General features: G+C 44.6%; 1 protein-coding gene across 2 annotated transcripts; it reads right to left on the minus strand.

The window, feature by feature from the left end:
- Positions 1–1,089: 1,089 nt before the first annotated feature.
- Positions 1,090–26,528, minus strand: HMGXB3 (HMG-box containing 3). 2 transcript variants are annotated; one of them, XM_030571723.1, is made up of 20 exons: positions 26,342–26,527; positions 25,273–25,420; positions 23,707–23,881; positions 22,270–22,836; positions 21,344–21,442; positions 20,193–20,324; positions 18,452–18,873; positions 18,000–18,175; positions 17,471–17,568; positions 16,755–16,853; positions 15,470–15,619; positions 12,647–12,948; positions 11,284–11,411; positions 10,574–10,705; positions 8,737–8,921; positions 7,224–7,443; positions 5,346–5,479; positions 4,772–4,888; positions 4,020–4,229; positions 1,090–3,364 (listed from the first exon to the last, which is right to left on the minus strand). In XM_030571723.1, the coding sequence occupies exons 2-20, from the start codon at positions 25,416–25,418 to the stop codon at positions 2,888–2,890; spliced, it is 3,969 nt and encodes a 1,322-aa protein (XP_030427583.1). In that variant the 5' UTR covers positions 25,419–25,420; positions 26,342–26,527; the 3' UTR covers positions 1,090–2,887. The 2 variants fall into 2 exon arrangements, with proteins under 2 accessions (XP_030427583.1, XP_030427584.1); XM_030571724.1 differs by lacking the exon at positions 16,755–16,853 and having other exon boundaries at positions 26,342–26,528.

The raw sequence follows: 26,528 nt of genomic DNA on the forward strand, positions 1-26,528 counted from the left end.
GCTGACAAACTTGCTAATGGCAAGCTTCTTTTGATCTGAGGCACCTCTCTTTTACTGGGAGAAGTTAAGTAATGGAAAGAGGAGGGGTGCAACTGCAGAATATTTTCATTCATGGGTTAAAACACTTTTGGGAAGAAAATAGATAAGATTATGGTATTCACCTGTGCCACACACTGGGTAGAGTGGATACCTGGCTGAACAGGATAGGTTGGCATATGAAGGGAGAAAGTGCCTCTTTACCTCTGCTGCCCCCTTCAGGATCTGTTCCACACCAAAGCACAACTGAAACAGCAAAAAGCTGAAGATGAAAGTGAAATGATTTTAAAAACCCTTATCAGCACTGAGGGAAGAGGCTTTCTGGTGAGATGTCCCCTGCTCAGTTTCCCTCCTACAAACTTTTTCATTATCCGCACAGTACCAGTAATTGTAGGACTCTACTTGTATCAGTGCTCCAGTGCTAATTCAACCCTTGTGTAACGGAGTCAGTGGCATTACACAAATGAACGAATTGGACCCGTTGTACAGTGAACCAAAACCTGGACTTCGTTCTACACTGCTTGCACCATGAAGATAAGCAGACACCCGTGAGAACCCAAAGCGTTATTTATTTTTAAATATTGTGTTTACCCCAGAAGAGCAGATGATGCATAAATCTCCCCTATGAACATCTGAAATGCTGGGGAAGGGGGAACATTTGACCCTGACAATTATCTTACAATTGACAACAGTATTAATTATTTATGTCAGGGACTATCTTCTTTCCATTTATAGGAGCTACAGCATAATTGTATTTAAAAACAACTTTTTCTGAAAGCCTCACAGATTCAACACTGGGGTTAGGAGCCCAGGTAGCTTCTGTATTTACCCCTTTCAGAACTTAGCACTGCAGAGAAGACCAAAAATGTTTCCCCTAATTTTTCCTCACAGGAAGTTCATGTAGCTGTGAGAAGCTGGCATGTCTCTGTGCCAGCACCATGGCTAATGCATCAGCTGTCAGACCATATGACTGACTAGCTGATTTACAAGCTTTTCTCACAGGCTCGGAGTCATTAGGTTGTCAAATGTTAATAAAAAAACTCACTTTGTCACATAGTTTCACCCAAAAAATTGGAGATAATTTATTAAAATTTATCATTGACTGAAAAAAGTCACTAATGTCTTTTATAATAAATTAACATTTTTAAACAGAAACCCCCCAAACCATAATTACTGCATTTGCTCAGATTTAATACATTTACGATATGGTACTCAGTAGGTTCCCCTTCACAGAAGGGAATTTTCATCCACACCACAAGTCTCTTTTCCACTGTTCTGACGACACAAGGAACAGGCTTCCTGGAAGTTTTCCTGGTTTCCCCACCATTCCAGTATCCCACCTTCTACCTTGTTTGAGCCGGACTAGACGTGTGTATTTTGAGATTTATGGCCAGCAGCAGAGAAAGGGTGTCAGTGGACAATGCAAGCAGCTATACAAACAGGGTTTGAGCTGCTGTTTAAATATGCTGGAGGGAAGGGGGACTCAACCTGGCTCATCAAAAGAAAATCGTGAGGGCAGTGTATAGATAGCACAGACCCACTTAAGGTTTACAGTGCTGTGGGGATAATGGCAGGATGGGTTACCACACTCTGCAAAGGGTCCAGAAAGCAGAGTGGATGCAGCCCTCTCAACCACAGTCTCAGTAGGGAGAGGATTATAAAAATCTCTCTTCGTGGACCTCTCTGGTTACGATGCATTCACTGCCTCCTGTTAGTGCTGCATGGCTGTCTTTCGCCATTCAGCCCCAATTGTAGGACAAATATAAATTTTCCTCAAAGTCCATGAATGGGATGTAACAGCTAAAAGAATAAAGTGCCCAAAAAGAAGTGCGTGGAATTTGAGTGCCTTGCTGATTTAAAAGGTTGCCACCTTAGACAGCTCAAAGCAGTCCTTAAAGAAGTTTGTTAGCCCTTGGCTAGCCAAGTCAAGGGCAACCCATCAAGTTCAACTCTTCTGTAACGCAGATAACCATCAAGATCTAAATAATTATTACTGCTCCTCCTGTTAAGGAGCTAACAGTCCTAGAAACTCAGACACACCTCTCCACAGGCTAAATACCTGCAGTACTGCAGTTACTGAAACCAGGACAACAGGGAGCACCCCCCTCCCCCCATATGACTGCTTAACTCAGTTCTGGGCACCAACACCTCCCGTGAGGCTACCCAGACATGACTATTTTAAAGCTGCAGGCCACCCAACATAATCCTTTTGAATGCATAGCCAGGTGGAAGGGGTGATTCCAAAGCAGGAATGTCAGTGTATGATGCTAATCCATTCAGAGCAAAGGTGGGTGTTTGGGGTGTTTTTTTTTTTGGGGGGGGGGGCGGGAAGAAAGAGACTTGGACATTTTCATCCACCTTTCTTCCTTCCTGCTCCTCCTCAACCATCCCTGTACTGATGACATTAACAAGGTCAGCAAACAAGATCCATGGAAGAAAAAAAACCAAAAACAAAAACACACAACCCTGTGCTTTTCCATCTCAGACATTCCCAGGGACTGGAAATTGATCCCCCGCACCTTCACCCACCCAGCTGCTGCGTGAGAACAGCACATTGCACGACAAATCAATGGGTCCAAGAAGCACCTTGGAAGGGAATCCCATCCTGTAAGCAAGGATGTTAACGGAACTTATGCTCACAGCAGCAATCACGATCCTCTGGAAGCACACGGCTCTTTGGTCAGTGTAAGCAGTCAAAGTCAGCAGTATCTTAGCTTCTTTGTTTAAAAAAAAAAAAACAAAAACCAACTACCTCCCACAGTTAAGCCTGGCCAGTCTGCCAAGACCTTGAGGCAGCCCAGCATGCTCATCTGCATGGTTAGAAAGGGACTAACCACCAGTTGAGAGCAGTTTATTCAGCAACCTCTCCATCATCTTCCTGGTTCTCCTCTTCCTCCTCCTCTGTTTCTGTCTTGATCTGTGCCACTCCCAGTCGGTACAGCGTGTCTCGGATCACCACTTCACCGGGCTGACAGCCCTGCACGATTTCATGGATCTGCCGGTTCACGATCTCCCTGCTGGTGAAGAAATCCATCAGGCGGTTGTAGAGGTAATAGTGGGTGGCATTGTTGAAGGTGATGGGCCTTTGGCGGACGTTGCTGGTTTTGCTGTCATTGATGGCAGTGATGATGGCACTGTAAGGCTCTAGCTCTTGGCACAGTGAGATGGAATGGTGCCGAGCAGTTGCATCACTCTGGCTGTTCCGCTCTGCCCCGGTGTGAACAATTCGGCGGGCTGTGGATTTGGTGACTGGGTGCTGGACAGAGTGTTCAGCTACAGTCATATCTACACTGTAGTGTTGGTCTAACAGCTCCGGGCAGGACACACACTGAGGGAGAGAGAGGAAAAAAGATTGCACACATACCAGCTGATTGGCATGTTTCCCTCAACCATGCCTGATCCCAAGGGGGAAAAAAAAAAAAAAAAAAAGCCCTAAAATTTCCCTGAATTAAAGAGACTAGAATAATAACCTGGAGCAAGATGGAAGCAAATATACTTGGCTTTCTGCAAAAGTCCTAGAAGGGTGGGTCTCATACATCCCGTTGCCACCACACAGACAGTTTTGAAACATCAGCAGCACATCAGTGATGTTCTGACTCTGCAGCCTCCCTATCAGGTAAGTAATAACTTTTTCTATTGGTCATGTTATACAGGATGCGTCACATCTCCACTGTCCGTGAGTTGGATAGCTACGGTATTCAAGAGACAGACTGCGCTGGTAAACCAGCGACCCCGTGAGGAGTGCAAATGTCATGGAATACAGACCGTACAATTTGTCTGTAACCCTCCTCAGGAGCAATATGGAAGTGAGCCACAGCACTGGGCAGGTCATGAAACATCCATCTCCAAAGGTTCAGTCATCTTAATAGGCAGAATGTGGTGCTCAAAACTCCAAGATTAATTGCAGATCGCACAATACAGATACCAACACTGAAAATTCCCATTATCCTCACAGACAGCATAGACTGAACAGCGTAACTAACCGTTGGGGGCTCCATGGGATCAGAGAAGCATCCCTGTTTTTTCCCCCACATCTGAACAGTCAGGTCAGGGCAGCAGATATCTGCACACAATGCCACCGAAGACGCCATATCCACCACATAGACTGGTGGCCAGTGGTGTGAGGAGACTAGCAGGTCCACGTGGTCCCGGGCACTTTCCCCTCTCACAATGTACTTTGAGCCACACACCACCTGGGAAGAAGGTGAAAAGGATAAATGTGAATTTTTGGTCTGGTGCATTGTACTAGAGCTGAGAAAGGAGAATTTCCAAGGAACAACATAGAATATAGAACAAATCCAATGTTACACTTCCTCTCCTCAGTGTGTCTGGAAACTACCTGGACTCAGCAACCTCATGTTTAAGATTTTCTCTCTCCTCCCCAGACAAGCCAACTGTATCCCAGACAAGGAACAATAATTTCCAATCCCATCTCTGTGGCAGAATCAAGAACTCAACACCAAACATTCTCTTACTACTAGGCAACGTGGCATGAATGATTCTAGAAGGCAAAGTCCACCCCCAAGAGAGAACCTGGCTCATCTCTCCTCACCCCTGAACATGGAAAACAAGAATCCAAAATTCACCATCTGCCTATTCTCAGCCTCCTGTTTATTCTTCCGAGAGACAGAAAAGAAACACAAGACACATTTTGTGGGTCATGTCAGTCAAGTTATTGTCTAAGCATCTGTCAATCACACCTTACAGCCACAATGCAGTTTCTAGCTTGCTTTACCTCATGTGGACACACTTTGTAGATTTTGCCTCCTGTGTGGTGGACTAGGGGTTGTTTGGCATCTGCCCCATTCTGTACAAAGTCATAGAGAGCCAGGAGAGAGTAACAGAGCTGGTCCTAAGAACAGAGAGACCAAGAGAAAAGCCCGTATTTAAATTAAGAATCAAAGCCTGGGGCTTTCCAAAAAGGGTCATGGCTGTAAGTGAAATATGACACAAATTGTATTTCAACACATGGTAACCAACAGCCTTTTAATTCCTTGCTCAGTACCATCAGGATGACAAGCAACCCAAGATGAGAAGTCCATGACAGAGTAATTATAGGTTTCCATTTTCCAGCCCAACAGGGTTGAATTTTTTTCCCCACCTGTCAGTTACCCTGTAATCTGCAGGGTCTTGTCCTTTCTAATCACCTCTCTCCTTCCTAAATACAATGGAGTGAAAAGTTACTTCTCATATTGTCATTCTGAATAACCACCACCTCCTCTTGTCTTACAAGAAGGCATGAGGATGGTCCCCCTTCCAAATCTAGATGTGGTGGGGCATGGCAGGGGGACAGGGAATAGGCCTGTTACCTTCGTGTCTGCTGCCCCCCAGGGGATGCTGCACTGTGTCAAGAAATACTGCAGCTCTTCCTCACTATAAGAGTTGATCTGCTCCAGTTTGCAGGATTCTTCCTGAAGCAGCCTCACCAAAGCACTCCCACTACCTGCAGAAGCAGAAAGCATTCTCAACACCCACCCTCAGAAGGGAAAGGACCTTGTCGTTTCTCCAGAAGTCGGTGGATGGTAGCCAAGAAAAACAAGGGAAATCAGCAAGGCTACAGTGAAAAGGCAGAATATGTGGAAAGTCCCAGAACCAAAGGCAAAGCCCAGCCTGTTACTGAACTATTGAGTCAGCAGATGTTTACTTTTCTAATGAGGTTTTCTGGGTTCTGACAGAATGATGACATTTAACACACACCAATTCTAGGAGTCAGGAGGACCAAGTCACCAAAGGAGCACTCATAGTCTTTCCAAATATTCTCAAGTAATTTGCTGGGATTAAAGTGTTAAGTGGGCATCAAGACAAGCTTGGAGACCAGTCTGCTGCATTCCCACTGCATTGCAAGTCCCTTTCTTTTAAGAGCTGGCTCAGCAGCTCCAGGCCTACCCTTTGGCCTACCGCTTCATTTGGATCTCCACAACTCTTTTTCCACACAGGCCTGCCAGCATGCTGTTCCTCCAGTGCACAGTGCTGGCTCCTGGCTGGAGCCCCTCTCCTAGGCCAGCCAGCCACTTCCAAGGGTTGATGCTCCTGTTTCTCCACCAGCTTTCTTGCTCCAGTTCCCTCCCCCAAAAATTGGCCATTATCCACCTTCCGCTTCAGGAGGGCCACATGCTATCATCAACTCTGCCCTGCGCCTTTTCCCTGGAATTCAAACTCAGTTCAGGAATGAAGAGGTGAATTTTTTTTTTTTTTTTTTAAATTCCCAAGGCTTTTTAACTTAAGGGGGAGTGAGTCAGTTCTCTCCAATGCAAGGTAAAGTTTCAGTGTCTCCACTAACCAGAGTTGTAAGGAAAGAGCTGGTCATGGTGAATCCAACTCTGATGCAAGTTATTCACTCATGGCTCACTATTCTATATGATTAAAACACAAGATGTCCTGAACCAGCATATTAAAGGCATTAACCAGAAATAAATGTAGGCTGTGGTATCGGAGCTGTATTATGCCCATCATCTGGTCCTTTCTTCCTTTTACTCCCCATACAGACCTAAGACACTCCCCTCTGGTGTCTCAGCAGCAGGTAGTGTCTGCAGCTACAGAATACAAGTTTTCACAAAACAGAACGAAGAATATTCTAACAGTTGCAGCAAGTGCTGAGTGACTAATATCCATGTAACATTCTGAACATGCATTCTAGTTATAGACTTTGATGTACTTTATTTGGAGCAATAGGATGTTCACTTAAATTTCCCTGTATCTTGTCTCCAGCAAATCACAGCTAAGCATTCAGACTCCCTGGGTAGACAAAGTCCCCCATTTGGAATTCATAATTAGAAATACCAAAACTTGACCTACACATCCCCCTATGGCTTTGGTGGATCTAAAGACTCCACCAGGAAGTGCTTTAATTTTAATAAATTTAATTTTATTTTAATAATTGGAGATATACCAATCTCCTAGAACTGTAAGGGACCTCGAAAGGTCATCGAGTCCAGCCCTCTGCCTTCACTAGCAGGACCAAGTACTGATTTTGCCCCAGATCCCTAAGCGGCCCCCTCAAGGACTGAACTCACAACCCTGGGTTTAGCAGGCCAATGCTCAAACCACTGAGCTATCCCTCCCCCTAAGTGCCAAGCACTTCTCTTTAGAGCATCATGTAACAAAACCCTCAGCTCTTAACTGCAGATGGGTCACCTACAGGTATCCACCAGCAGTACCACCCTAGGGGCTCTGTGGCAGTGAGTTACCTGGCACCGGATGTGCATCTAGGTTCTTGTCCTTCTCAGTGTTGACAACCACAGCTCCTCTCATCAGTGGTGGGAAAAAGGGGGCAACAATAGAGGCATCAAACTTGGTGATCGGGATGCTAGATGGGAACGCCACCTGCTCTATCACTTCTGTCTCCATCGTGGACCAGAAATCTTCCACATTTACCTCGCTGGATGACAAGAACTCCGGCCAGGTAAACTAACAGAGGTGAGAGAACAAACATCATATATTCAACAGCACACATGCTTCATTTCTAAACAGCTCTGTATCTGCTTGTGACTTGAAACAGAGGCATAAGGCTAACATGCACACTGTCCAGAGTAGGAAGAGGAGCCTGGGGTCTCCTTACTGTATATGGGGTTGGAGTCCACAGGACCTTTCTGCCTACAAGGATTCAGACCAATTTACTTTAACCAGAAACAGGGTTTACTACATAGCACTATCTGCTTCCCTGTGTGTTAGGAAAATACCCCATGACACCTCAGAGAAACTGCTACTAACAAAATCAGAAGGATGCTTCTAAGTCAATACATAAGAGGATGGTGATCTGAAAGTTCCTCTCAGCTCTCTTACACCAGAATCCTGTTGGATCAATGGTGTGAAACAGTAGGACATACTCTATTTTTCCAATCTCTCTCCCGCGAGAGGACAACAACATGTGGACGGCATTGGGTCAGGCTGCATGCTCCTGTTAGACATCAGCAGAAAACATTAGACAAAGCCCTTGAGTGTAATGACTATGAATTACTAAGATTAGACTGAGCAAACATCTTCCTGAGACTTTACTTGGGGGTCTGCCCCTTTATGGCCAAGAGACCTGGGGGTTAGCCAGCCCTTTTTAATTAGCCCTACCTTGCCACACCTGTGCTGGGTGTAGGACTTTAAAAGGGAGGAAACCCAGCAGTTAGGGGCTGGCTGTGGAGGAGAGCAGTTGAACTGGGTTGTGGCTGGAGAGCTAAGCCACAGGAGTGGAGCTAGGTTCTGTGGTGGGTCCCCTGAAACAAAGGGCTGGGCTCCAGCAGGCTGTCCTGGGGCCAGTATTCCATAAGGGGAACCAGGAGCTGATGATGAGAAGCTAAAGCCCAGAGAGGGGTGAAAGATATTTAGCTGTGTTTTATTCTGGAGCTCTAGGATATGCTCCTCTGCGAAAGAAGAGTGCAATTCTCATTGATTTGGAAGGACTTTGCTGCTGGCCCAAAGAGACTATAAAGAGGCCAGCTGGGAGAAACCAGCGTGGGGCCTGTGTTACAGCTGGACTTAGATAACCCAGAAGGGGAGGGAACATTTGCATGGCCTAAGGGCTAGCCCATGGAAGACACCATTTGAGGCAACCAACAGGAGGCAAAGGGAAGGCCCAGCAATTCTGCACCCAGCCACAAGGAGGCACTAACTGGTGAGTCACTTCTGCACATGTGGGGATTGCTCAGGGGTGCGACTGTAGAACAGAAACATGCTTTGTCACAAATGCTTCCTCCAGCTTTTGTCTAATACCTCAATGTTCTTTAGTGCCAGGACATTTTCTGCATTCCTCTGAGCTATCTCAATCTTGGGTGCAATGCCACAGACTCCACAGATCATATCATTGTAGTCCCGAATAGTGAGGCACTCAAAGGCCCAATAGCCACTGCACAGCAGCTCCTGGAGCTGACTCAGCTCCTCGGGGCTCAGGGTTTTCTCTGGGAAGAAAAAAGCAGTTTACTTTTGAGGTAATTTGCACTGTTTACTCAAACTGCATTCACACAGCTTTCACTTCCTAAAGCCAACGGAGACAGAGCACACTATTCACCAACGAAAAAACATTTCATTAATCAGAGAAAGCACACTCCATAGACTTATCTCCATGAAACGTTTGGGGAGAATTGGTCATAAAGGTACTGTTTGAAATGGCTCTTTCCTAGTCCAAAGTCCCTTCGCAGCCAGCTGAAAAGCTTTTCTAAGCAACAGACCAAGTCTGGATCTAACATGAGTACTTTCAAAGGCAAGCTCTCCGAACAGCTGGACAAGAAAAAAATCTATAGTAGTTCTTGGAAACAATTTTATTTCAAGGTGTCAGTGTCTTTCCCCTTGGGAATCTCAATTGCTGAGATCACTGATAAGGAAAAAGCCTCACAGAGGCAGCTGGACAGTTCCAGAAGAGAGATGCACATAATGTTTCTGGATTCCTCAGAGAGCAGAGTATGACCATAAAACCCCAACTTAATAAGAACAAGCATCTATAATTCACGAAGATTGTCAGTGACATGTTGCAAACAAGATGCAGACACATAGTCCAATCCATTTTAAAGTGAAACATCCCCCAGGAAGGATTTTTAGATAAACAAGGTTTTAAATTAACCCAAGTAACCCCTAACCAAAGCACTTCAAGAAGCAAAGATCAGCATGTTCCGTTGCTTGGAAAGGTGGAAGTTAATAGCTATACGGGCCATTTTCTATCAAAGGCTGAATGAATAAAGGTTCAGAAAGAATACAACATTAACACTGAAACACCGGTGTCATCAGTAGGCCTATGGTTAAGGTTGGCTCCGATCTCACTTCCTGAAGGCTATTCCCTGGTGCCACATCACTTTCCCAAAATCACCTGGACACTTCCAGCAACAACTCCATCTGCCCAGTGTGTGACATTCCATAGCTCCAAACACCCACCCCCCAGGCATCTATGATCGCTCTCCCTTCCAGCCTAACCTAGGACCCTAGCTGCCTTCTCAGCCTGAACTCACCACACTGTGAAGTCTCCAGGCCAGCTGCCTGGTTCACCTGATTGAACAAAGAACTCAGGCCTTATTTTCCCCCTTCTCCTCTTTCACTCCCTGCTGTTCTTAGCATTGCAAACAGATTAGCTGCCAGAGTAAGCCCACCCCTATTGCCTGCAAACTGCCACTGAAAGGAATAACCCTTCCTTTCTGCAGAGGAGACATTAAGGAAGCCCAGGCAGGATGTTATATGCTGGGAAGATGGGGATGGAGCCAGTAGAGTTTAGGTAAAAGATTGAGAGGGAGACACAGTTTTGCCCCTTTCACAGAAGATGGCAGCCACCAAACAATGTATTTGACTCATTGCTAACTAGAGCCATTTCTTTTGGTCTGGATACAGAGAATTCAGTATCTCTTTAAACACACACAGTAGAAACCTCTTTCAAAACCAAAATCCTACCCAGCTCAACAGAAATACATTAATCCTCAGAAAGACTGAGTTTTATAATCCAATAGTCACTTACTACTTTGACCTAAAATTAAACCCAAACACCTCTCCACACAATTCTCAGAGAAGAGAGAGGTCAGCAAATTCAGAATAGTCACTGTTTCAAGAAAGGACCAGGGGAGCACCTTACCAGTCTGTTCCTGCACAGATTCCAGGATGCTGCCAACTGCTACTTTGGGATCCTCTCCAAGTTTAATATGGTTTCGGACAGTGAACAGAAGGTCCAGGCTCACTAACAACTTGTTACCCACGTTGAACAGGCCTGCAATTTAACAAACAATACAGCAGTTACTGGGGAAGATTTAGAATTCCACAGACACCGAACATAAAACACACTTGTTTACTGCTAAACTAGTCATGCTGAGTTTGGTTTAGAAGGTCAAATACATTATGTCTAAAAAGGCCTTCTGCGGTGTGTACTCCCTCTCCTTGCACTACAGCAGGATTAGCTCCCTTTCGAGTCTTGCCTTTAATTGTAACAGCACCCAGCCCTGCACTGCTTTACAAAACCTACAATGATCCCAGCTTCAATTCCCTTAGCCAACAAGGGCTGGGAAGCCCATGGAATTTCAGAATTTTTCAGCTGAGCCTGAGCACTCATGGTCTGCAACACAGAAAGAATGATTTACTATTTGCTCATACAAAGACGTAGTGACTAACATATACCTCAGATAAGGAAGAGCAGCAGCTCACTTCTTGATCCAAAAATTCAAGTCTGGTAGGGTGGAGAGAAGAGATCTTTTCTGTACAAGGAGGACTCTTCTGTCCTAGTCCAGAAACCCTAGATTTCTGCATATTGGTCTCTACAGATTAGCCCACTGATAGCTTGTTTTTTCCTACCTGTGTATATATCTGTGAAGCTATGCAGGGCCAGGCACTGCAGATTCAAACACACTTTGACCTGGGCAGTAACCACCTGTAAACGGTTCGAAGTCAGCAACCAGCACTCCTGCGGACCAGCGAGAGAACTGTAACATACAAGCAGGGGAAAAAACCAAAACGCTATTATCCCACCAGCGAGCAACCACACCAGCCACTAGTTGAGGAGATAGGAAGGCAACTGATTGCCAAGAATCTTTCCAAAACCATCAGTTTGGTTCTGTCTTTAGAACTCAAGAGCTAGGCTAAACTTTGAGAATCTATGCACGACCCACCACAACTAACAGAATCCACACAGCAAGCACTCTGACCAGCAACAAAATGAGAACAGGGAGAACATGTGATATTACAGCACATCTATAATCCTGCAGCTTTACACTACTGCATCTTTCACATCTGCCTCACTGTGCACTTCACAAAGCATCAGAAATGGAGAAATAAAATGGGATTAGCAACCAGAAGCCGATGTCAAATAAGATTTAAATCTAGATTTAACATTCACTCAACCCACTGAACTCGCCTACTGTAGGAAAGCAAACCTCCAGGGTGTGAAACTTTTCTCCAGGTTCAGATGAACCCAGAAACAGCTCATACCCAATCTCCTAAATCTCGAAGTACAAAAAGGGCCATAGGGACAAGTAATTCAATGGAAGAAGAGAGTTTAAGGTTGTGGTCATGCATCATGTGTTAAACTTCAAGCATTCATTTGAAAGCTAACGAGCAAAAGAGTGCAAGAGCTGTGACAGGATGAGCATCATTGTTGCTGCACTTCAAAAGAATCTGGAGTTAATCTCAAAGATGGTAGCTGCACAAGGATTAAATACTTGTCAGCTTTCATGCCTGGACACAGTTTGACACAAGGGCGTGAGCATTCAGGACTGAAGTGTTCTGAGTAACAGAAATCCTGCAGGTCAGGCAGAGCTATGAGACAATAAAGAACTGGAGTAAGCAGATGGTATTACAGGATCAGGACTGAGGTGCATGGATAGAAAATTTACACACTGCCTGCCTCTGGTTAGCATTTGCAAGACCTTCACTTTCAGAAGAACTACATTCAACATCATCACCCACCCCAGATGCAGAAAGGGCATAGTACATATTACAATACGTCTACTCCCAAACTCACATAAGCATAGATGTGAGTAAGGGCTGATTTTGGGAGCTAAGGGAAACGTGCACTTCTTACAGAGGTGTAGGTTACATGGTGTTTGCAATGGCTTTCACATGGAGAGGATAAAGCAGTGTTTTCTTCAAAGACATTTTTAATACAGAACATCAGAATAAGGGTGAATAGGAGAGTCACAAATCTAAAACAGAATCTTACTTCTGTCCCCCTTTGAACAAAGGGCTGTTACAGAGGAGGCACTGCGTAGATGGAGACTCATAATAGTTTGACCAGGAGGTCTGCTCGATGGTGACCGTCTCCTCACTCACGTTGGACAGGATAAGCCGTGAGCTGTTGAGTTCGTGGATGAGTGTGAAGACCTCTGCCAGTTCCGACTCATTCTCTGGGATTTGCATTACCTTGCGCAGCAGCTGCAGTGTTGATTGGCGCTGGATCTCTTTCTGAGACTGTGTTAGGGGCTCACTGGTGTTCAACACATCAGGAAGACCAGAGCTGACCTCCTAGAAAGAGAGCCAAAATGTCACTTGGATTTTGTCAGACAAATATGGAGTAAAAAGCTGATCATGAAGCCTCAACACTCCTGAGAGGTATATTAAGTAATCTGTCCTCGGTCAGAACAGCATAATACAGAATCCAGAAATGCCAACTCCAGTCCCCTGCTCTGCTAGACAGTGCACTGTCTCTGCAGCTCATAGCTTTAAGGGTTGGGTTATTTATTTTTATCTCAGTAGAACTGCTTTATAAAAATAGGTAGAATGCAGGAGTGAGTAAACCTCACCTACCATCGTTTACCAGCTCCTGCATGAGCAACAACTCTTTGCAGGCCGTCAGAAAATTTGGTGATGAAGTGTTATCATATAGACTGGATAACGGAGAGCGTGGGGTGAGCACAGCAAAGGTATCTACACTAACATTTCTGCAAACTATTTACTTAATGACAGGCAACTGCATAAATTCTCTTCCCCTATAAAACATGGTCAGACACAATGCATGGTCCATAGAAGATAAAAATCCACAGAGGAGGTGATTAGCTACTGAATGTTAAGAGAAAACGAAGTGTCCAGCACTGAATGCACTGTGATTTAAAAAAGTGATGATGTTGCAGTCTATGGAAATAGAAGTGACTAGAAGTTCAAGGAATTAAGTACATAGGAAAAGAAGAATCAAAACACTAGGGGGCTCAACAGGACACAGAACATTACAGCCTCTAATCTACTTCATCAGTAAAACAAACCATCCTGTCAATACTTCAGCTTGTGTTTCTGTCTAGCCTAGTGATAAGATAAATGACCTGTCAAGAAAAGAGCAGACAGCATTAATTCCAGAACAAAAAAAAACAAAGCCACCATATTACAGGAATGTTAGGGCTGTGACCAAAACAAAAAAGTTCAAAAAAACAAGGAGAAAACCAAACCAGAGTCTCTCTCAAAAATGCCAACCCATCTTAGTGCATTAAGGAAGCAGTTAAAGGAAAGCACTCTGTTCTTTAACTATCTGTCTATGTGAGAGTTTCACATGGGGTTATTTGAGGTGTTTTTTTCGGGGTGGGGGGTAGCTTTCACATAGTATGCAGAACAATTTTGTCCTTCAGCCGTATTTTACTCTGAAGTAAACAAGTTTACTGTACAGACTGGCATGCAGCTAGCTTACCTAGCAGGCTCAGTCAGCATATAAGAACAGGGCAAACTCTTACATGCAAAATTGTTTTGAATAAAACCAAAAACACGAATGACCTTCAAAACTAAATTTATAATATCCAGAAGCAGATATTTGCTCACAGTGGCAAAAAAGCAGCTTAAGAAACCAGAGTTCATTATTAGCACTTTTAGATATAAGAGTAGCCAAAGCAAATTTTTTTTTTTAACTTGAATAAAGACAAAATCCTAGCTGAGACTTTATCTGCCAACAATTCAGGTGCAGCATAAATTTGAGTTACAAGCTCTTGCAAATATGACATTGTAGTACACAACAGACAGACTGAACTGACATTTGCCACCGCAGCTCAGTCACAAAGGCAGCATCAGATTACAAAAGTGGGACCTCACCTCCTTCAGACTGCACAAATCAGACAAGGCTGATGCTGCTCACTAGTCTTAGGCGCAGATGAATATGGGGCAAAACCTCCATGAGGCATTTTTTTTAATTGCTGAGTGCCCCCAGTGGTAAGATTGAGTTCAATTAGTCTGCAGTACCTATTCTAAGTGAAAACTACCATTCACAGCTGTGGGCAGTGAATAGCCCCAAAAAGAGGTCACTACACATCTACAGTGGGTTGACAATTTTCCAGCAGATCATTTTTCAGTCACCAGATGCTGTTATATCAAAATCTAAATGTTTAGATGAGAATGTCAATTTTGATAAATTTTTCATTTTTACACAAGCGGTTTAATAGGGTAGAAAAGTTCTAGACTTTCTTGGAATTAATGTTTTTACTTTGAAGTGAATAGTCCTTTAGAAACAAAGAAATTTTTTGAAGTCAAAATCAGAACCAAACTTGCTATCAACCTGAAACTAAATTTTTTCAACAATTTCATTTTTGTGGAAAAATTTTAATCTTTTTGGTTTTGTTCTAATTCAGAGCAAAACACAAATTTCAAACTGTCAATTTCCCACAGAATGGAAATTCTGAGCTTCAACCAGCTCTATAGACAACCGAGAAAGCCAACAGATTACAGCAAAGTATAACACTAGCCAGTGGCTAGAGGCTGAAGCTAGACAAATTTGGACTAGAAATGAGGTAATTAAAAAAAACAGTGAGGGTAATTAACTATTGGAACAATTTACCAAATGTTGTGGTGGATTCTCCATCACCTGCAACTTTAAAAATCAAGATGGGATGCTTTTTTTTTTTTTTTTTAAAGTATGCTCTAGGAATTATTCAGGGGAATTCTATGACCTGTGTTACTCAGGAAGTCAGACTAGATAATCACAATGGTTTCTTTTGGCCTTGAAATCTATGAATCTAAAAGACCAAATACAGTTAACTCAATAGTTCAACAAGCGAGAAAGAATATAACTCACCAGGGATTTCACAGTTTTCTCAGCTCTATCTTTGGCGAGGTTGTAGCCACAGCTGGGACAGATCCGCGGTTTGTGTCTATTTGTGTATACATAGCTACAGGAGGGGTTCTTACACTTCCCTCTGCCACGTGATGTTGCCAATCCCAAATCCTGGAAGGAGACAGGCAAAACTTTATTCTATCTTACATTCATATGCCAACAGGCTCAAGATAACAGAAGTCTGCTAGAATAGCACGTGCTGTTCCCCAATGTCTAACACTTAGTTGCAGGGGATAAAACACAGGCATGGCCACTTACTTTGAGGACCAGTTCAATTAATCTGTATGCTTTAAGTCTAGTTTCAAATACCACAGATACTTGGCAGAGGAAACAAATTCCGCAATAATAGGATATTTGACCCTCCTGAATTAATGCAAGGGGGAATTACAATTGCTTAAGGGAACCAAGAAAAATCCAGTTTTTAAGGGGTTAGTAGCAAATATGATTTCAACACAACACTAAACTTTCTAATTCAATGCAGCTGTTGTAAGTCAGCAGTGAAACACCTAAAGCATGAGTTTTCCCTCACACGAGGAGCCAGGATATTTCCATGCAAGCCTGAAAGTTGCAGGAGTAGAGCCATTCTAGAGAGATAAGCCTAACTGAGAAGCCAATCACAAGGATTGTGCGACTTAGAGTAATTGTAATACCACACAGAACCGTTCAACTTTGTCACTGGCTCAAACCCAGCCCAGGTCAGTAAAGACCTGAAATCACTACCTGCTGAAGCCAGCAGAGCAGTTCATGGAAAAAATGAGCTGGATCTGACCTCTCAGGCCAGGTCCTGTTAGAGAGGTGTCACTTCACAAAAACCACCACTGCAGGTGTTTCTTATGGCAGTCTCAAGAGAAATATTTCATCAGCATGGAAACTGTGGCCTTCATTCTTCCCACTAATGATGGCTCCTCCAGGATAGAACTGAGATATTAGTACTGCCATGCAGGTACTACCATTACCCATGCAGGAGCCTGAGATGTTTAGTGCTGTTAATGCAGCATATTACATAGACAATACTTGCATTTAAAAATTAAAAGCGCCCAAATCCTAAGCAGTGCCTTTGGAGCAGACTGCAGAGCCAGAAGTGGTTGTTTGAGTATGCACAACACCCTTGTCAAGTTTAGAATTATCAGGTCCAAAGCACTAACCATGAAGAGGAAAGCAAACTGCCTTTCAAGAATATTGCCACTTCTCAGAACAGGCTCAATGATGCCCCACATCAGGAATCAAATGACCAAAAGACCCTTACCAAAGTTACGGTGCAGCTGTACTTATAGGAGGGAAATACGTCTGGTTTGACCTCCACTACCTTCACCTGAGATGCCCTGCCGGTTGGGCTGCTGTGGAGCTGTAGATTGAAAGCAGTTGAAGAGGGGGAGGGGGGAGGGAAAGCATCTAAATCAAACATTTGAGAGACCTGGCATGGATTGCAGCTCACAAGCAGGAACTATTAATGGCTTTAAAAGACCAGTGAACAGCTTTAAGTAACAAAGGATTTTAGTATTGCCCCCCGCCCCACAAATCATAGGGTTAAAATTCAGCCTTACTCCAACAGCTCTGCTTCTTAACCAGTCAGTCTCACCGCACACATGCAGTAATAATACTTAGTACTTGTATCGCACACCACATCTTCAAAGCAGTAACAGATCCCCAAAATACCCCTTTGAGATAACTAAGGAGGTGTTATCAAAGAAGCAAATGGAAGGACTAGTCCAAGGCCACAGAGCACCAGACCCAGGATTAGATCTCAGCATTTCTTGGCTCCAAAGTCCTGTGCTCCAACCACTAGCCTATGCCGCCTCAAATCTCACATACGAAGTAACAGACACAAATCCCATCAAGGGGTTACCAGATTTATGCTCAGTTTCTACACATTCGGGTCAGAAGAGTGAAATCCTACCCTGAACCTAGCAGAGAAATCCAAGTGCAAGAGAAGGTGAATTTGGAAAAGCAAGAATCACTCACCTTTCGCTCACTAATGCTAGATGTCTGTAGGACAGACTGACCCAACTGCTTCAGCGTACTGGGCTTCAGGCCCGAGGCTCTCACAGGGGAATGCTTATCTTGAAGAAGGAAACAAAACAGCAGGTTAAGTGTGTGAAATCTGCTTTTTGTTTTACTTTGACACCTTTGGCAAATGCAGCCATGGGACACAGTGGAGCTGCCGTCCTCTGAACCTGAACTGATCAAATCAGGCTTTGTAAATCCCATTTGTCCAGCTGAGGGGTCAGGTGAAGTAGCCCTTTGCTGTCGAAAGCTAACTTTGTAAAGAGTCCACTGGTGACTACAACAGACCCACTAAACTCGAAACCACCTGTAATCCAAACAAGTACTTCTAAAAGGTCTTTGCAGAGCATTAACACTGTAACATCAAGCCAGCAAGTCACTCCAAATATAGCATTCCACAACATGCCATGCGCTAATTGCCTCCTTCTCCCCATGCTTAAGGAGCTTCTGCTGTCTAAGCCTATTGTGGATGGCTTCTTGCTTTTACCGTTACTTGGAAAGCCCTGTCGGCTGCTGAGCTGCTCTGTGCGGGCTTCCCTCCCCAAGCTAGCAGGGGCAGGTAGGATTGCTCTCATGGGTCTCGCAGCAGCCAGTAAAGAGGGCTTGGGTTTTGGTTTGCTCTTCAGTTCTTGTCCTTTGGGAGCAGCAGCAAGAGCATCAATTCTGAAAGACAAGAAGAGCAGCTGTAGCAAAAGTTCACTATGTCAGTGAAGCGCAGTCATATACCATGGCAGAGGGTAGAATGGAAGAGACCAAAACGAATAGCTACAATGTTTCTGAAGAACAAATCTCTGACCTTGGATTTATCCCGATTCACTTGTTACCTAAATGAGCCATCCAAGAAGCTCAGAGGCCACTACTGATCCGTACCATGAACACTGCCACACACAAGTGATGGCTCAGTGTGATAGCTCTATGAATCACTCAAAACTGACTCACCCCATTGGCTTTTTTACAGTGGCAGGAGGACTGGCAAGTGGACTTGTCATCTCAGCAGATGGCTGTGACCCTATCCCTATGTTGTCTTTCTCGGGCTGCTCTAAGGAGTTGCCCTGCACATCGCTATCTTTAGCCAGCATTACTGCTGCTGCATTCCCTCTGTCCTGGGCTTGCCCATTGTTTGCAAGGATGTGAGCCTCAGAGATGATCACTTCTTCCCATTCAGTGTCCTGTATCTGCTCCTGAATAGGCACTGCGTTCAGTAGCTGGCTGACTGCTTCAGAACTTTCCAGGGTAGACTTGGTGGCATCCTCCTGAGCAGCTGCCTTCTCTGTGGCTATGAGCTGCTGGCTTCTTTTAGCCCCTGGCGCTTTGAGGGGGATACCTGAACTCTGCTCAGCTTTGCATTTTGGTTGCTTTTCCTAGAAAGAGAACAAGAAGATCAGAACATCCCAGATGTTTCAGAGCTTCAGACTTTCACATCCAAAACGTATCCATATCTTGGCTGATTCGGTGATAGCTACTTAACATTGGCTAGAGGAGCAGCAAGGCAAGGGTCTGAGCAGTACACGTGTATATAAAGCCAGAACAAACATTAACCCCTCATACACTGAGATCCTTGCTAACATTACATACAAAGTGTTCTATCTCGTCATGCCTTTTTCACAAACACTTGTCACTGTACTGCGTGAGGCCATGTCTATACTAAAGGTGCAACAGTAGCAGCGCCGCTGTAGTGCCATAGTGTAGACACATGCTATGGCAAAAGAGGGGGTTTTCCAGCCCATGTGGGTAATCCACTATCCTAAGCAGCAGTAGGTAGGTCAATGGAAGAATTATTTCGCCAATCTAGCCACATCCTTCCTAGGGGTTAGGTTGGCTTAATAATGGCACTCGGGTGTGATCTATTTTTTTCCACAGCTAGGTTGTTCTAAATTTTAAGCATAGACCAGGCTTTAGTCATTTTTTAAATCCACTCAGGACATCAGCATTACTATCAAAGTAGCCACCTGAGAACTCATTCATCCATTGCTTTCTCTAAATATGATGCCCTCTCTTTTACAGTGACAGCTCCCTAGAGCTGCCTTTTCCACCACACACAATCTAGGAGCTAAGCATATTAAGTGAGCAGCCAGGTCTGTTACACACAGGACCTTGCTGACCCAGACTGTAGTGGGGAGCAGGGTGGTGATTCTGAAATTCTTGTGGCTTGGTGCCCAAGTGATCTAACTGTCCTTTGTATTTTGAAGTCTGTTTCCCTTTGAGATCATGGTAAAATGGCTGTAGTGGAATCTTACCCTGCTAAAATGGCTCCATACCAGACAACACAATGCTTATGAGACAAGTAGTTGAACTGAGTCCCTAAGCTCATTTGATACTGTAAGCAGGTTTGATGGGCACCTTTCAGATACTGGCATCATGTGGCTGTCAGAAAGCAAGAAAGGAACAGTGTCCTGTCTAAGGGTCAGGGCTTCCCAAGGTTGTCCCTTTGATTCATGATTACTACCTCAGCACAGAGACAAGAAATCCAGAAAAGAGCTCTGACAGAAAACAAGTCTAACCATCTCACTGGTGACTTGCTCTAGCAGAGACACTGGCAGAAAAGGACAGGGATTCACTTCCCCAGGTCTCTGACTTGCCCAGCACACAGGCTTTGGGGTTTCACAGGTATTCACACAAGTGTCACTTTCCAGATCAGACTCAGTCATTGGAAATAAAAGAAAGTTATGTGGAAAGGTACCTTTGGGATCCATTTCCCTCCCAGGAAGTTCCCACACTTTGGGCACTTTGGTGGTTTGTGTCTGGTGACATAAGTAAAAGAACAACCAGGATTGGTGCAGTTTCCATGGCCCCTGCGGGTGTAAGTGGTTGTCTGAAACAAAAGGGTTGCCAACAATTTCTTTGCAGAATTAGGTACATAAAGCCACATCACAATCATCATTCTCTACCAGTAAGCACTCAAACATTAACTCCATAACCACCACAATCCTCCATAAACCAAGTAATACTACACATTTTACAGATGACAAACTGATGCACACAAAGGGCAAATATTTTGTCTGTAAAAGGTCAGTGAAAGTCAGAGTTATAGTCAGAACCTAGAGGTTCAGAAGTCTAGGTCCCTTTACTGATCACTAAGTATTATCAAGGCCCATATTTTCTGTGGCTGTGCAATTTGGCACAGGATATAACCCCTGCTGCAGGAGCTACACTTGCATTTTTAAAAATTATCTCAATCCTTTATGAAAGTGAAGAAACATGAACCAAGCATAAGCTGATTCATTGCCATACCTCTCTGTAAATAGCTAAGAGACATGAACTACTCTATTCATCGCTGTGGGTGCTAACTGATATCTGAAGGTGACTCTTAAAAATTGTGAAATATCTCACGGATGGTGATTTTAACAAAAAACTGAACTGCCTTCCATTTCTCCTTAGGTACCAAAAGCCTCAATTGTTTCTCGGTACAATTACCAGCTCCTCCATCTTCCTCAGTCAATCTATACAGTATAGTCATGCAGCATTACAAAAAAACATGAAGACAGCCTAAAATAATCAAAGTAAGCAGCACAGAAGGTAGTTGTATTGACTGCATTATTTGTTTCCATATTCATTATAAAACTTTTTTTTTTTAAGTTTATCTGAAGCTTTTGCACTAGAGTATATAGGAACTTATAGCCATCTGGTCAGGGTAAAGGAGCAGAACATGATAAAACATCTTAAAGCTACGTCCAGGCTAGGAGTTGGAAGGTGTCAATATATGTACCAATATATGTTAACAGACTAATGTAAACAAGTTAGTGTGCCTTGTCTACCTTAAGGTACTAACACGTTCCATATACTACTGTGGATAAGCCCCAAGAGAAACATACAAACTCCTCCTTTACTCACCAGTTTGATTGATGTTGGGTTCTCCACAACAGAGTGAGCTGGGAGAGGTAGCATAATAAACTGTGTGGTGGGCATGGAGGAGCTGCTCTCATCTGTGTCCTAAAAATAAAAAGAGGAAGAGGAAAAGATATGCAACAGACAGGGGACACATCTAGCTAGCTGTGTTCTGACCTTTTATTGAGGGTCTCTTTAACATCAGATTTAAGAGCATATCATACAGTAGAGCAGTGAGGCACCGGCAGTACAACTAACAGAATTTCAGGAGTGAAGGCCTAGTAGGAGCGTTCTGCAGATTGGATTATCAAATTGTCACTCTCTTCACAATCTGAGCACTATGAAAGCAACAGACTCTGTTCCTAAACAGAAACTGCTTTATGTCACTGAATCCTTAACACCAACTAGGGATTCGAAAGGAGTCCTCATTCAGTTCTCTGCAGCTGGGAAGTTAGCCACATGGGACAGAGAGAGAAAACACAAGAGCTACCGTAGAACAGTGCTTTAGTATATCTGTGGAATCCAACCCACACCTCACAACTTGATCCAGCACTTCATCTTTTAGGTCTGAGGGGAATAGTGAAAGGGAGGAGAGGAGATACTGCACTGCATTTTTGACTAGCTTATAATGAGCAAAAATTGCTGTTTCCATCACTATTGAGCTAGTTGAGCTTTGGGGCAGGAGTGATGTAATTTATTAATGTCACTTTCAGCCAGGATGAATCACTATAAATATTTTAAAGCCCACGAAAGCTTATGCTCAAATAAATCTGTTAGTCTTTAAGGTGTCACAAGTACTCCCGTTCCTTTTGCTCATACAGACTAACACGGCTACCACTCTGAAACTATAAAGATTTTAAGCAGCTATAGGAAAAAATTCAGGCAATAAGTGAATAGAAATAGAGTTACTAGTTATCACTAGCTTAGCTTACCCTCCCGGTCACCACTGTTACCACAGACAAACCATCAGAAACCTGGGGTTGTGCCACAGCAATGCTCCCATTGGAGATGTCTCTGCAGCTGCTAACCAGAGTCTCTTCAATAACCACACTAGTAGTCTGATATGGATGTCCCTCTCCTATTTCCAAAGAAGCCTCATCCAGGAGGATATCTCCAGTCATTTTATCTGCTATGGGTCTGACATAATGAGAGAGGATCTCTGAAGCAACTACTTCTTCTATAGTGTCTGACTGACCAAATGAGGCAGTCTCTTCCGCCAGTCCTTCAATGGCGATGCACTGTTCAGAAATGCCAACATGGCTTGAGTCCATAGAAAGGATGTTTTGCATGGCATCATGGGCAACATTCGTGATGTTGGTGGAAGCTGTTACTCCATCAGATGCTGTTTGGCCCTGTGCCACGCAGAGTTCTAGGTGCTGCTTGCTCCTGTCCTCCTGAAGAGTGGTTTTGGGGATAATTATGTAATCCGAACGAGGGAGGATTTTACGGAAACCTGGAATGTCTGGAACTACAGCAGTCAGAGTGGACAGCTTGGAATTCTGTTGACAAGACAAAGCATGGAATAGAGAGAAGCAAGGGACATAGAAGGAAGTAGGTTTGGTTCATGATTACGGATAAGGGGTGGGTTTGTTTTTTTTTAAGTGCCTCCATTACCGTTCAGATAACTTCCAAAGGCAGATTGCTGGCGAGTCCTTCACATCTCTAACAGAGCCTTCAGAATCCCCCCTCTTCTTATCCCCTACATTAATCCCACTCATCCTGGAGGCCTTGCCAGAAAGTCACTATTCCTCTGACCAGTAGGTACTGGACAGGACCCTTTTGGAGTCTGCCAACGCTGCTCCTTAGCTAGCTGGCTGCAGCAACAGAAGAAGTTACCTTCTTTTCACCCCCAAGCCTCTACAACAATCCTAACCCAAGCAGGACTACAGACCAAAATCTGTAATTAAGTGTGTCTCCCCCACATAATCATGATCTGCATTGCCACCAAGCCAGCCATATTCTAGGACTGGTCTAAAACATCCATCTCATACATACAGTTAGTCTGCTTCTGTCCTTTTATCCACTGTGCTTTGTCAGGTTACCTTACACTGTACTTCTCTATAATGTGACTTAGTCCAGCGTAATCAAATATCATTGGACTCAAAATGCTTTGCAAATTTAAAGGAAAGGGGAAGCTCTTCAATTCTAATGGAGAGGTCATCTCAACTACCTCTGACTACACTGGAAACAATGCTTATTTGACACAAACATCAAATTTCCATTAAGTAAAAAAAATAGCTGGCAACTCAGGATTTTTCCTAATATTTTACTCATCATATTTTCAGGAGAAAGCAAAGAATACAGCAACTGATGATTCATATGCCTAGGGATTGCAGGAAATGAGAAGCTATTTAAGAAAGTTGACTTACCGGGTCCAATCCTTCTTTTTCCAGTTTGGCCTTTTCCAAATAGTAGCTTTTTTCAGCCACACTGAGCAACCTCCAGCTCTCACTGATCTTCTTGTTAATTTCAGATTGGGGGAGGTGGGGGAGCTCCTGCTGTACTTTCAAGTATATATCATAATAGTACAGGAGGTAAGCAGATCTGAAACACAAGTGGACAGTGAACTTAAAGTCTATGCCTTAACAACACACCTGAAACAAAGACACCACCAGTCACGTACTAGCCTCAAGGGCAATTATGAGAACTTTTATGGGCTTGTTTTCCATAGACAGCTGGAAAAGTCTTTATTAATAAAAGTAAAGACTTAGGGGACAGGGCGCACAGACCAATATCATTCAACAAAATGTGAAAAATACTTGTGTCACTAATAGTGCTTTAACCATTTAGTGGACAAAGTGGTAGATCACAAATTAAACATGCAATTATTGGGTACTGTAAATGGATGGATGGCCTCTAAGAGGAGATGGGCCTCAGACCCACTTGTGACAAGATCAGCTCAATTCCACAGGTGGCAAAGTGATTTTGGTCATGTGATAGGAAGGTCATGTGACTAACTCAGGCCAAGCCTGGGGATACAAGGAAGAGGCCAGTAATTCTCTAGATAGGACAGATACCTGGGAAACTGTGGGCTTGGCTACACTCGAAACTCCAAAGTGCTGCTGCGGGAGCGCTCCCACAGCAGCACTTTGGAGTGCAAGTGTGGTCGCGGCGCCAGCGCTGGGTAGGTATAGCTGTGTAGGGAAAGCGCTGCAGTGTGGCCACACTGACAGCTACCAGCGCTGCAGTGTGGCCACATTTGCAGCACTGTTGGGAGTGGTGCATTGTGAGCAGCTATCCCAGCATTCAAGTGGCTGCAACGTGCTTTTCAAAACAGGGAAGTGGGGTGGAGTGTGACAGGGAGCGTGGGGGAGACAGAGAGAGTGGGGTTTTGGCGCTGACACTGTGTCAGCTCCCTGCCTTGCAAGTTCCAAGGACTGGAAGATACACAGCACCTACCTTCAATCATTTTACAAGTTTTGACCCTTCTCCTACCTCTCTCTTATTCACTAAATGCAAATTATGCACTCCTAAATAGCCTTCAGACCACATAAGCAGCTGCTCAACACGGACTCCCCCCTCCCCTCTCTCCTCAAGCAAACAGCTGTGAACATTCCAAAGCAATTCCCCTGCCTCCGCTCATCGCTCGCTGGAGCAAAGAGCAGCTGTGTTTGTTTTTTAGCTGGGGAGCTCCTAGTTCAGCCATTCTTCCGGTTTGTTGTGGACTGGAATTGTGGGATACCTCCTAATACCCTGGAGGCCAATAACAGCGCTTTTGGTGGCCACACTTAATGAGCAGCGATGCATTACTAGCGCTGGAATCGCTACACCCCAAGCAGACCAGGTGTACAGCCAGCGCTGCAGCGAGGGATTGCAGCGCTGGCTGTGCTTTGCAAGTGTGGACACAGAGTGAGTTGCAGCGCTGCAACCCCATCACCAGCGCTGCAACTCTCCAGTGTAGCCAAGCCCTAAACAAGGAAGACAGAGGCGCTCACCTGGGTTTTTTGGCCTTTTCCCCTTGATCTCCAGGACTTTTGTATTTTTTCTTCTTCTTAGATGGTACTGGAGATGCATAGGTGTAGGTGCCCTCTATTTCCTCCATCACTACAGTTACTTCAGTGCCATCATACTGAGCCTCCATTGCTAAAACAGATCATTATTTAAAAATGTATAACTTCAATAATTTCGAACACTACTTCAGTTTTAGTAAATTGTCTTTAATTCATCTTCATAAACAGAAGACTGCACTGAACCTTGATTCCATTAACAGATCAGATATTTAGATTTATTTTTACAATTTTATTCCCTGAGTTTTGTAGAGTACAAACCACAGAGGGACACAGTGGACATAAGTACAGCCCAGACCTCCAGTGTATTCAAGGTAATAACAATAAGATTAGGTGGCTCATGGGACCAGCCCTTTTCCTTTAAATTGCTAATTCAAGTCCAGTCCAGGGTATTTGCACCTAAAAGCTGTTATGCACCAGATTTGGGGGCAGCCACCATGAAATGTGTTTGATTTTTTTTAACCCACATGTCAGTGGACAGTTCCAAAAAACACTTTATCTGATTGTCCAGGCTCACAAAAGCAAGGCCAAACACTGAAGGAGCAGGGAGGCTAAATAATCCTTCTATCCAGAGAGGTGCCCACTCCATTTACTCTGAAGCAGGTTTTATTAAGTAAGTGCACGAGAGTCAGGATTTCGGGATCCACATGACCCACAACAGCAGAACAAAATCCAACAGAATACGGAAAAAGGCCTCAGACCTGCCTGATGCCTCGACAGGGCACAACCACCTAAATTGAGATGCAAAATGCAAACTCGACCAGCCGAGACCCAGGCTGCAAGCAGTGCGTGGTCTGCCCCAGCCGCTCCACGAGGGACTGCGGCGCTGTCACGGATACCAGCTGCCTGAGCCAGCGGCGCGCCAGGGAGGCAGCCCGGGGCTGCTGGGGGAACGCGGCGCGCCAGGAGCTGGGCAGCCGGGGGCAGCCCGGGGAGCTGCCAGGAGCCAGCGGCAGCCGGGAGGGGCCAGGGCGCCGCGGCCACGGCGATGACTCACTTGGCAGCACCGGGCGAGCGCGGGCCGGTCACATCCCAGCCGGGGCACAGAGTCCGGCGCAGCAGCGTGGAGCGACATAGGCGGCCGCGGGCCCAGGAGGCTGCGCTCGGCGACGGGGGCGGCCGCCTCAGCATGCCGGGGAGACGGCCCGGCCCGGGACGCGGGGACAGGAACCCCCCGCCTCTGG

The sequence above is a fragment of the Gopherus evgoodei genome, chromosome 8, assembly GCF_007399415.2.
Source record: "Gopherus evgoodei ecotype Sinaloan lineage chromosome 8, rGopEvg1_v1.p, whole genome shotgun sequence".
Classification (NCBI taxonomy): domain Eukaryota; kingdom Metazoa; phylum Chordata; order Testudines; family Testudinidae; genus Gopherus; species Gopherus evgoodei.